At 36.8% G+C, this 13,129-nt stretch overlaps 1 protein-coding gene across 1 annotated transcript in view; it reads left to right on the top strand.

Moving 5' to 3' along the window:
- COX10 (cytochrome c oxidase assembly factor heme A:farnesyltransferase COX10) overlaps positions 1–13,129 on the top strand; it is a 117,315-nt gene that overhangs the window by 18,541 nt on the left and 85,645 nt on the right. Inside the window, exon 4 of the mRNA XM_039847399.1 lies at positions 12,237–12,361. Coding sequence (XP_039703333.1) covers positions 12,237–12,361 — 125 coding nt within the window. The remainder of the gene's footprint in view (positions 1–12,236; positions 12,362–13,129) is intronic.

The following is a 13,129-nucleotide window of genomic DNA, read 5'->3' on the forward strand; positions in this document are numbered from 1 at the left end:
CTGATCTGGGACTATAGCCTCACATATGCACTTCACATGTAATGTATTTAAATAAAAACTGATTTGCCAACTCGACATTTACTTTCCTTTAGTGGTTATATATGTGTACTGATCTGTCAGCAGTTTTTCCTATCATCTTGATAATCAAATGCATATTTTGAGACTCCTAGTTTGTATTGGGGAATTGTTAGCACAGAACTGTGCAACAGAGGAAAGCCAACTAACCCACGTGTACATCTGAACTGAAAAGTTTAGGTTGTTGGTGAAATCCGCTAAACAAGGAAATGAGCCAGGCGGCACCATGAAACTTTCCTCTCTGACTTCTGTGTTTCACTCCAGCAATCACTGAGGGCTTTGGCATCTTGTTCAATTTTCTTCTTCACCCCAGTTTCCATCATCAACCCAGAGAATTTCACTGTGTATAGTTGCTCTAAAACTTTATTTGTCATCTGAGATACTTGGAGTACCTGTTATAATGCAAATTTCTGAGCCTCAGGTCCATAAACTCCTTCATTCTAGGTCTGGGATGGGGCCTAGGAATCTGTACTTTAATAGATGGCCCTATTTCAAATGGTCTCCAGAACAACTTTGAGAAACTCTTCTTATCTGGAGAACTCAATCAGCACCCTCTCCTCTACCCACTCTTCTGTTTCAGCAAACGACATTGCTTCCCATTTCTAAAAAAAATAGAGGTTGAGTTCTCATTAAGTGGGAACTCTAGAACTTCCTGTTAATGTAATTTATCAGATTCTCACCTGTCATTACCTTTTCTCTCCTCTACCTGTTTCTTCTCCCCCCAATCTCCCATTAGTAGATAGTTCCATCAACATGACAACTGGGAGTCCTCTTAGATTTTGCAAGTCCAAGCATATCCCCCTCCTTCATGGAGAATGTGTTACCTGAATTTCTAGAGGGACCAAAGGATTGCTTTTCAACCCTGCAGATCATGTTGATAAATGATAATTAGGCACATGTGCCCGTGTGCCTAATTATCATTTTAGGGTATTATCAAGAGCTTGGTTTCTAGTTTAAACCAAAGTATGATAGCATTTCATTTATTAAATTTAAGGAATGAAACACAGAAGAGAATTTTAAAAGACTATTACAAGGTTATCTCTTTAAGTGCTAAAAAAAATTTTTACTTAATAGCTTTATTTTTCCATCATAAGAAGGGACAATAGTAAATTTGGAGCTAAGAAAGAAAAGAGGGATTCTAACATATCAGTATTTTGTAAAAAAAAAAAAAATACAAGGATACATCTTTATCTGTATTTACACTTTGTGATATTTTATATGTAGGGGGAGTGAATGTTTATCTGGAGCACTCTCTCATCTTATGGCTTTTGTCTTGACTATGCCTTCTGCCTCCATACTTACTTACTTACACTTCACCCTCTTTACCGTTCCCTAGGCTAACTCCTGCTTCACTTTTGACATCAGTTTGAGAAGCCTCCTAGGTTAGGAAACCCTTATATATTCCTCACAGCATCCTTGACCTCATCCACAGAAGTGCTAATAGATTGTGTCGTAAACCCTGTTTGCTTGTCTGGGTTTTTACCAGTATGTGAGCACCAAGAGGGCAGGGTCCACATCTCTCTTGATGACTGTTGCATTCCCATTGCCTAGTCCATGCCTCGCACATAATAGGTGCTCAGAAAATAGAAGCTCAGTGGAAAAAAAGTAAAATGAACTCTGTTACCACCATTTGCAGAATTTTGAACAGATTAGCCTTTTACTTACAAATAATTAATTACAGTAAGTCTTCACTTAATGTCATCAATAGGTTTTTGGAAACTGATTTCAAGCAAAATGATATAACAAAACCGATTTTACTGTAGGCTAATTGAAGTAAATAAGAGTTAAGTTCCTATAGCATATTTCTGGCCACAAAAACATCATCAAACTTCTGAAAGCCCAAAACACTTCTAAATATTAAACATTGAAATAAATGTGAGCTATACATACATTTAAGCATACATACTAGATATACTAATAAATATTTATTAAAATTTTAATTAAAAAATGTAAGATAGTTATTTTGCAACTCTCTTATTCCATTTCAAAGTTGTGGTGGCTGGACCCTGTCCCTGCAGCTCAGGGCGCAAGGTGGGTACCCACCCTGGACAGGACACCCTTGCAGGGCACATTCATACCCACACTTACTCAGACTGGGACAATTTGGATACAATTCACCTCATGTGCACAGCTTTGGGATGTTGGAAGAAACTAAAGTCCCCGAAGAAAACCACACAGACTTGGGGAAAAAGTACAAACTCCAGACTGACATTGGCCCCTGCTGGATTTCAATTTTTTTTTATTTCTCATCAGCATAATAAGGAAATGATATTGAATGAAATGACTTTATTCGAGGATCTGCTGTGTTTTACTGTACTGTAGTAATTGAATGTTTAGTGGTAACTGAAAAGTATTGTCCAGATGACTTTAGCCTGCTGTGCTTTGTAGTTCTTCTCTGTGCCTTTACAGTGTCGCTTTCACCTGTTGTTATTGTGTCCTGAACTTTGTAATCTGCTACCTTACTTTGTACTCAGCATAACTGGGGGATTGAAATGGCCCTACTGTGTTTCTCTAAAAGTTTATTGAATTCGTGAAATTTGTACCTCTTGAAGCTCAAAGGGATCCTCAAAGACTTGACTTCGATTTATTCTAAATGATTTACTCCAAGAGATTTTTTTTCAGATGAGTAGTGAACATAAATGTTATCAATGAATCATCTATTAGGGTTGGCAAATGATTATTGATTTTCAGTTTCACTTAAAGGGACATCAACATCATTCAGGGAGTTCTTCCAGTTGCTCATCTTAAAAATATTTCTAAAAGATTTTTCTTGCTAGAAAGTTCTTTTGAATCCCTAGAATAATAACATAGCCAACATTATTGCATAACTATTTAATTATCAGGAGTAAACGAAAATTCTCAATGCAAAAGAAAATAATGATACATTAATATATGTATACATTTAGATCCAGATACAAAGGACTAGTGAGTAGGTCTATTTTACTGACCTGTTACATGTGTTGTATAAAATAATCAAATGTAGAAAATACTGAATACTGTCCAAATCAGAACAATACTTTAAATGAATGATTAATCTTTATTATTTTAAATATCTTAGATTATCTGCTCTCTGGACAATGACACAATTTGGACATGGAACTGAGAAAAGCCTTCCTTATTTTACTGAAAACTGTACAACTGAGAGTTCCTTTTTTCAAAAGATGTGTTTCTACTTCTTAAGAGTTTGATAGGCATTGGTTTTATGGAAAAGTTTTTTTAGCTTATTAACAAAGATTGTAAAATGTTGTTTATTAAGTATATGGAGAAGAAATGCTTCTTTATTGAGAAGGAAAAAAACCTAAAACTAGGATTACAAAGTAGAAAAGCTTAATATCAATGGGAAAACTAATCGAGAGAACAATCTTAAGATCTCCCTCAGTGATGCGGAAGTTATGAGTTTTAATTTGGTCGTAGGATTTTTCACACCAGCTTTGGTTATTAACTATTTGAAAAAAGGAGAAAACAGGAAGGCCCCATAAGTTCTTAGTTTTGCAGCTGTGTTATTAAAAATGTCTATAAAAAGTCTTATCTTTTAATCAGAAGTGGTTATGGTTTGTAATCAGTTACCTCTGATTGATATCCTTTAATGTGGTGGAGGAAAAAAATACCTGTCTCTCATCAATTGACTTTTCATCTGAACTTAACAATAGGCATAAGAATTACCACCTTCTTTGATATGTGTATTAGTAAGATGACTGTCAGGAAGTTTACAGAATGCTGCCAAGCCATGAAGCCTAAAAAACTCAAATTAGAAATTGAAACATTTGAAGCTTAAGGTGTTAATAGAAATGAAGAGAGAGGAGGGAATCATAAATACAGCTATGAAGTATAAAACACTTCATTTGAAAATTGGAAAAGACTTAATATAATATGCCTCTTAATTAAGTTATATAATTTTGAACTTTGAGATCAACTAACAAAAACTTACTCCATTGCTCAGATACACACATAAACAAAATCACATACAAATTCATTACCTGCCTATTCTCTTGTCAGCTTTGTACACAAAAGACTTAAAGAGCATACATCTCAGCTTTGTAGGATTCAGATTACAATATTGCGTAGTATCCACTATCAAAGATATGGATACTAATGAGATATAATAGATCACAAAGATAATTTAAAATCTATAGAGAATCTCAAACTCATTTAGCCAGTGGTTTTAATCTTTCTGCCAGATCTTTTATTAGTGGATAATTATCTCAATGATTTATTTGAGTTTTGTTTTTCACTTAATTCTTTTGGGGCCAGTGCTAAAAAAGAGTGAGGTATTAAAAGACAGATAAAAGCAGGATGTAGATGACCAGTTTCTTATATGTAATTCTTATAGTTATTTTTAATTGATTATTTCAGAAAAGAAATAAAGTGCCTCCATTATGCTTATGCTCAGAGACCTATAGTTCTCAAATATGGAACCTTTTTTAAAAAAAAATTCATTCTTGAAAAAGCTGCTTTAAAAAAAACAACTTGCATTTTAGAGAAGACAACCATTCAAGTGGTTGCTGCTCTGGAAAGTGTACTGTGATGTTAGAACTAGGGAGCTGGCTAAACTTGCACTTTGAGTCCTGAAAAGCCTCAGCTTAACATGTGGCAAGTAAAGCCTCCTCTGATGCAGAAGCGGTAGAATGTGCAGCAAGGCTCCTTCTTCCCACCCTCCATATGTGGCTCCCTCTTCTATGACTCATTGCCAATTCCCCTTGAAACCTGTGGTATAAGAAACATTATCATGGGTTGTATGCAGGCATACAATGTTGTTAAAACTTCACTGGCTTGGTTTTTGATTTTGTAATCAGCTAGGTGATTGTGTGTGTGTGTCTTCCCCTCAGTTAGTTGAATTTTCTTCTTCTGAAAATCTTTGGAGTACTTGTTAAAGAATATCTGTAAAGCACAGAGCCAAATATTGTGCATAAACTATGTGACTCTTGATTACATCCTACATTGAGTTCACTATAACTGATATGAATGTGGATCTCCATATATAAAATCAGATGTTAATACCTACCATTGCTTTTCTTGCTTTTTATTTTAGAGCAGGGTTCTCCAAAGTTGTTTAGTCATGTATTTTATCAGTAAAAAAGTTTTAAGTGCACATATATTTATATTCATACTTTGTACATACATGTTTTACATAACACAAAAATGTATAGTTATTTGTAAATAAAATTCATGTACTATTGCAGCAACATATTATATTCATTTTAAGATATGCAAAATGTGTGCTTTTAAAGAAAGAATTAAAAAGTCAAATATAAGTGAAAGTCTTCACATTTCCTTCCCGTATCTCTGAGGTATCCACACCCTGTTTCAAAGTGCTGTGTTTCTGAGATTTAAATAAAGGTAAAAGCACTGTGGCGTTGTAAAGTGCTTCACAAATACAAGTTTGGTTTTTATCGTTGTCATTTTTAGCCCACATGTATTAAAGAACTGCTTTCCAGTCACTTCCCTGGAGCAACAAAGAAGTAACTTAGATTATAAGACAGAGATGTGTGGCACTTTTATGTAGTGTTTTGTTTCTTTAAGTTTCTTTAGGCACTTAGTGGCCAGGAAATATGTCATCTAGAATTCTGGGAACCACATTTTAATAATCATCACTTATTATTTGCTAGGCACTGTGCTAAGTGCTTTTGTTATAGTGAAAAACTAGTATTTCTCTAAAAGGTTTCACTTGGCATGGACAAGAGTGTGGAAGTCAAGAGTGGTTAGTCACTAGAGACACTTAGCTTGGAGAAGCAGAGACTGTCGTACTGTTGCATTTGCATGATTTAAAGGTTGTGCTAAAAGAGAAAGTTGATTCACTGTTGCTTGAGAAGACAGAAATTGTATCTGTAGGCAGATATTTCAAGAAAATTGATTTGACTTGGTTTGAGGGAGAACTGTCCAACAGCTGGAGCTCTTTTATACAGAAAGGGTTGCCCAGGGAGAAATAACTTCCTGTCACATGATTCAGAGATAGCATCCATCTGAAATATTGTGGAAGGGATTCTTAAATCAGGACAGACATTAGACTAGTTGACTCTAAGTTCCCTTTGACCTTTTAAGATTTTATTATTCTTTGAATTACTGAATCGTGCTTAGCTCCTACACTGTGATCACTTATATTTATTCTGTAATGAAGGCCAGTGTCCCCACCTTCAAAAACATTTATCTACACCTCTTTTGGCACTGTTGCCATCCTTCTAGGCCCGCCTCCCTTCCCTTCTACTGTTCTGCAGTGGCATTTATGTTGTTTCTTGAGTACATTTTCCTCATTTCCAATCAGTCTGCCCTCCGTGGTGTTGATAGACTAGTCTTTTTTAAATGCCACCCTTGTCACACTATGTATGAGTTTTCTCTTAGAAGTTACTGCAAACAGAGCAGTTTAAAATAACACAAAGTATTATTTTACAGTTTCTATATAGGTCAGAAATCCATACATGGCCTGGCTGGATCCTCTGCTTAAGGTCTCACCAGCCTAAAATCAATGTGTTGGTCAAGGCTCTGGTTCTCTGGAGCTCAGGGTCCTCTTCCAGGCTAACTGGTTTTTGGCAGCATTTATTTCTGTGCCTCTCTGGGACTGAGGTCGTAGATTTCCTTCCAGCTGTCAGCTGTGGAACACTCTGCTCCTAGAGGCTGCCCATAGTTCTTTGCCATGTGGCCCTCATCAGCAGTTCACATCAGGGATGTTTGCTTTCTTCCAGGCCAGTTGGAATATGCCTAATTGTGACTATTTCAAAAAATATATATATTTTTTAATTATAGAGAGCATATGTAAGAACTTCACCCTGGAGAAAGCAGGCAGACGAGAGACCATATTTTTTTAATCTTGTTAATGATGAGATCTGGAAGAAGGTGGCCCTGGCCAGTCTTAGGTCAGGCCTATAGTTAAGAGATTGACTGGTGAGGCTGAAGTTGTGCAAAGCTTAGGCACATTAGTCAGGACTACCTTTATCATTAAGTACCATCACAGGCTGCTGCTGAATCTTTGTGTGGGAATGCTTGCAGTTCACTAGCTGGACACCCACCCAAGAGTGGGGATGGGGATGGGGTGGGAAGATTACTCTTCTTTGAGTCTCCAGAGTCATTCCTGGGTCTGCAGAACAGTGCCTCTGAGCCTCTATTGGATGGGTCATGCTTCGTTGGCAGCATTGATTTTATGTTTATTTGTAAAGAGACAGAATATGAGATTACCAAATAAAAATATAATTTCAAGTGTTATTAATGAAAGAATATATTACATTCGCTTTTAATGAGATCCTGTTGTTGCAAAATGATTCTATGTAATGAATCCCAGGAAATCAATGAAAAGTTTAATTACAGTTGTGGCAGTGCTGTATGAGAACATTGCTTAGGTCAATTTTACTTGTACAATTTATCAATCCTCTGCCTTTCTCTTTCTTTAAATTAATTGCTTTGATAAAGTAAGTATAAATACATTCTTTGTTAGCTTTTGATCTTTTTTAGAAATGTGTTACAAATTTCCTCTGCTATAATAATAGCCCCTATCATTTTTAATGTATACTACCATTCACAATTTGTACATTTTAAAGTTAGACAGTATTTCTAGTTTGTAAATTTAGTCATTATTATGTCTTATTAAAGCGAAGTCCTTTTCCTGTTGTCATTTTTTTGCTAACCACTTTCTGTCTCTTTTCAACTAATTGGTTGACCCCATTAGTCAAAAATTCGGTGTGCTTTCTCTATTGTTCATCATTCATTAGACTCTAAGATGGATGAAAAGAAAAACAAGATACTTTCTCCTCTGAGTTACCAGTTTTGCTTTCATGTAACTACATGCCCTTTTTGATTTTAAACAGTGAATTTTCCTTTTGCAGCATTTTTATTTTGACAGTCTGATGATTATGAAACTATCTTGTCCACTGTGGTAGTAATTGATTTTTCTTGTTTATAAAGCACAATACAAAATGTTGATCTGGATATTCAGAGATATCTAAAGTAGTTCTTTATTTTGGTGACTCTAGCTGTTGCTAATTATATATTGAGAAAGGATCTTCCGTGCTCTTTTAACCACCAAAGTTGTTTTTAAGCAGTCTACTTTTGATTTAAGGTTCAAGGCCTTAAAATAGGAATTATATCAACTGATTTACTCTATGAATAGAAGCAATTTATTTACTTCATTTTGAGAGGGAAAACTCTGCAGTCTCTTTTCCCTCAAATTCTCCCATTGACACCATTAACCTGCTTAGGTAGTAGCATTCTTCTGTTACAACTGAGAAGTAGCTTGGCTGTTAGGGACTTTTATTCCAGTCCTAGCTAGTCGCTACACATAGGGCAATATGCAAGGAGTCACCTAGCCCTTCTAGAGAGCCTTTGAATGGTGCAAAACAACATGATTCATTGTAGAACACCAGCCAGTCCATGAGACTGCGATTTATGGCGTAATATCTATAAAAAATGAAAAAAATTACTCAGAGAATGGTACTATTTGAGTATCCTAGGAGAATTTTTGTTTGCCCTAAAAATGGTGCTTTTCTTGATGGTCACTAAATGTGTGCACATATGGCTAAGTAGACTATTATGAGAAGCTGTTCTTTTCCTGTCCGACATAGGTAAAATGTCCTTTAATTGCTCGTGCAACTACTGACTACTGTTTTCAAAGCTTGGAATCACTGTGGCGTTTTCTTTCGGGCATATGTCATTAGAGAATTAGAGAGCTAAAAGTTTCTTTCGGAATGTTCTGTCTTGGATTGCTGCCCTGGGTCCATGTTTTTTTTGTTGTTTTTTTTGTTTGTTTTTTGGTTTTTGTTTTTTTTGCTGCTGTGGTACTTATATGACACTGTTGCATTCTGACTTGTAGTACTATATGTGGGCCAGCGCAGGCTGGGCCTTCAAAGAAGAGGAAGGGAGAAGGGACAGTGCATGCTTTCTAGCCTAAGCCAGCCTGCTTTTCTCCTGAATGTGTGTGTTTCTGTGATTTTTGATCAGCCTTCTATTTGCCTTCAGCTGCTAATATTCTGCTTGTTTTTTTGTAATCTTTATCCAAACCCATATTCTCAGTACTGGACCTTACTCTTCAATCTACTTAAACCTGTACCTCTTATCCTCTTTTCTGGAGGCAAATCTTCCCCTAGGAGATTCAGATGAACACCATATTTGGGACTACTGAATTAAAGAAAGGACCCTTTTGCCAAAATACATGCTCTCTAAAAACTTCATGTTTAAGTTGACATTTAAACTTTTTAAATTGTCATCAAACCCAATAAAAGAAATATAGAAATATTAAGAAGTCTGTGCCTGGCCTAGGTATAAAGGACAAGGCTTGTCCATAAGGTAGAATTCTATAAAGAGTTTCTATATGTTGCCAATGAAACTAGATTGAAGGGCACACCAACCAATTTGCGACCATTAGGAGGAATAATCAGTTTTTCTAGCATTTACTTGTTGATGTCAGTGGTGGTACCTTCCGGTCTTGCTTCCTGTGGCCCCTCACATGTTTGACATCCATGACACCTCATCCTCTTGATTCTTGTCTCCAAATATTCTTTGTCTGTCTTTCATTATTTCTTTTTCCTCCAACTGTAAAATACTGATGTTTTTTATACACTGCTTTTCCATGCACTCACTGTTCATTGTTGATCTCATTCGTTCCCTCAGGCCTAGGCATCGTCAGTAGGCATGTGACTCCAGAGCTTTGTGCCTCTCTCCTATACCTCCAGTCTCTTCTTGGGCTCCAGCTTCATGTTTTATCTGCTTTCTGTATATTCCTACCTGAATTTCTAATGATTCCTCAGAAACAGCACATTTTCCTGAGACTAGACAGCTAGTTACCTTTTCCTCCAATTTCCTTATTTCTGTCGATGTTATCATGCTTCTCCATATCACCCAGGTGCAGCCCTCTTACCTTTTATTCTCTTTTGTTGCTATTTTGTTTCATCTTCCTACCTTTCACACTTACCAAGTCCTAACAGTTTTTCCCATCAAAATACCCCTTATACCTGGGTCCGACTTTTACTACCCTTATTCACAGTGGGTTAATAGTATAGCCTCTCAAATTGTTTCTCTTCATAACTCTCTGCCTGTGGCGCATCATGTTGCCCTTTGCTTCCAGGCTAAACTTGCAGTTATAGATCACTTCTTTGCATTAGACTGTCAGTGACTCTCTACTGCCAACCAAATAAAATGCAAACTCGTCAACTTGATATTCTTCAATCTGCTAGCCACCACCCTTCCTCTACTTCCTCCAGTAAATGCTACTCTGTACCTGGCATAGAGGTAACCCTGAAAATATAGCAGTGAAACAGTCAGGGCTCCTGCCGTTAGGGAACTTATATTCCAGTGAGGAGCCGTAGCATGATAAATATGAAGGATAATAGAGGCTGATGTGAGCAAGGGAGTAACTGAGGAGGGCCTACTACAGATGAAATGATCAGGGAAGTTCTCCCTAAGAAGTAATATGTAAGATGAGATCTGAAGAAGAGAAAAGAGCTAGCCACGGAAAGAGGGAGAGGAAACAGAAGTACAAGGATCCTGAGGCAAGAAGGAGCTTGGCATGCCTAAAAAACAGAAGGCCTTGTGATGGGTTTCCAGTGAGTGAACTAGAGAGAGGTACTGGTGCACTTATATGGCAGGGGAAAGAGTTTGCATTTTATTCCAGGTATAGTATCGAGATTTTTAAGCAAAGTGATATGATCTGTGTATACTTTTAAAATGTCATTTCAGGAGAGGAGCAAGGTGAAAGCAAGAACACCAGTTAGGAACGAGTCCCCTGCAATTATCTAGGCAAGATAATAGCTTGGACCAGATAACATGTTTCTCAACTGCAGCACTATTGACATTTTGGGTCAGAAAAGTCTTTATTTTGGGAGGCTGTCCTATGTACCATAGGATGTTTAGAAACATCCCTGGCTTCTACCCACTAGAGGACAGCAGTATCCACCTCCTCCAGTTGTGACAACCAGTGTGTCTTCAGGCATTGCCAGATGTCTCCTGATGGCAGAACCATCCCTGATTGTGAACCATTGGACTAGTCTGTGGCAACAAAGATGATTTAAAATGCATTGTGGAGGAAAGACAGACAGTACATTGCAATAGATGGGATGTAGAGAAGGGTAAGAAAGGAGACACTCAAAAATGCTTCCTAGATGTTTGGTTTGAAAATCTAGGCAGAAGTCATGATACTTTAGACTCTTGACATTGGTCTTTCTTGCCCCTATGCCTGTTCTTGGAATTACCTAGCCACATGTAATGTTGCCCACCCTGCTATTCTTTTTTTTCCTTATTTTATTTTTTATTTTTTTACGCCTAACGGCATCTGGTCTTCTTAGGTGGTCTCCCATTCAAGTACTAACCAGGCCTGACCCTGCTTGACTTCCGAGATTAGACGGGATCGGGCTTGTTCAGACTCCCACCCCACTATTCTCCTCCTTTCCTACATCCCCTCCTGAAAGTCCAACTTAAATGCCATCTTTTTGAAGACTTCCCTGATGAGCCCACTAATGGTGATCATTTTTTCAATTTTATAGCCATGTATCAGTACCACTCTTAGACGCTTTCTGGCCTGTCAGCTTCTATAGAGCCCTCAGGAAAGAAGTACCAGGGCCTAAAGAAAAAGAGCAGTCATAGTGGATGCTTGATTTGCATAGTGTTGCTTCTGCACCTTGCCTCTTCTTTTTGTTCCTGTTGATGGCTGTAGGATTATCGTCTCCCTCTAGTCATCCTCTAATCATCTTCTGGCCCTTGGGACCATCTTCCTTTATGGAGAATCCCTCTACTCAGGTTGCTTGGAGCTTGCCATAGAATTAGGACCCTTATTATTTACTACCTTGTGTTTTATAGTTATTAATGTATGTCTTTCATCTCCCTGTCAAATTTCCTGAGAGCAAGAATGAGACCTTATATACCTTTATTCCATATAATGCATAATACCCAGCATAGTGCCGATTGTGAAGTAGGTATTCAATAAATGTTTATTGAATGAATAAATGAATGATTGAATCTGAAAGAACTATCTTTTCTTTTTCTCTTGAGTATAATGGAATTAAAGGAAAATGAGCATTTTTCTATAATGAACATATATTTTTAAAAAAATTTTTAATGAAAGATTAGCCTGTAGTTTGTGTTATTAATAAAATCAGCTGGTTTACATGGAAGATGGGTTGTTTTTGGCATTTACAGTCTGGAATCTGTGTTGGTAACGAGACATCTGCTTTGTTTCTGTATTGCAGCTCTAGTTGTCAGTACTACTTCAGCTGGATTTGCATTGGCTCCAGGGTCTTTTGACTGGTCCTGTTTCCTGCTTACTTTTGTTGGAACAGGCCTTGCATCCTGTGCTGCCAACTCCATCAATCAGGTCAGTTTGTCACCTTTCAGCTAGATTATGGCATTACTTTTTCCTAGATTGTATATGATCACATTTTAAAAAAACCTTTCAAAATCATATATATACACGAAGAAGTGCTGTGAATTTGTAACACCCTATATGTTATAGAGGTCTCTGGGTTACATAACCGATTTGTCTTTTCTTGAGAGGTGAATAGTTTTCAAATATGTTCAGGTGAAAGAGCAATAGTGTATCTGCTTCAGACGACCAGGACATCTTCAGTTTGGAAGTATTTTAGAGCTGTCAGATTTTCTACTCTTACTCATTTCAGATACATTCCCCTGAGCTTATTATTATGTGCTCTTCTTTGGTCAGATTTCTTTGCATTTCAGATCTCTGCTATACAACACAAAATATTTTAAACAAATATATCTAGGTTTAAAAAAATTAGTAATTCACCATTTAGTAAACTTGGTATATGGAATCGGAATATATCAAAAAACTAATTGGTATATTATTTTTAATACATCTTTTCTTCCCTATTATTTTAAACATCAAAATAATTCTCTAAAATAGTTTTTTTCCCCTGCCTGGTCATTGTGGTGTGCCCCAACGTTGTGGCTTTTTCATAAGATACTATAGTGAAAAAGTCTTGGCTAAAACTTAGGGAAAGTTGTTTATATCACCAGAACACCCAAGAGGAATTGGCATAGTTTTAAAACAGGAATTCAAGTTACCAGCAGAAAAACAGCTTGGCTGAGTTGGTATATCAGTTGGTAGTCCACAAAATACAGGAAT

Source organism: Pteropus medius, unplaced genomic scaffold (assembly GCF_902729225.1).
Source record: "Pteropus medius unplaced genomic scaffold, Ma_sr-lr_union100, whole genome shotgun sequence".
In the NCBI taxonomy this organism is placed as follows: Eukaryota; Metazoa; Chordata; class Mammalia; order Chiroptera; family Pteropodidae; genus Pteropus; species Pteropus medius.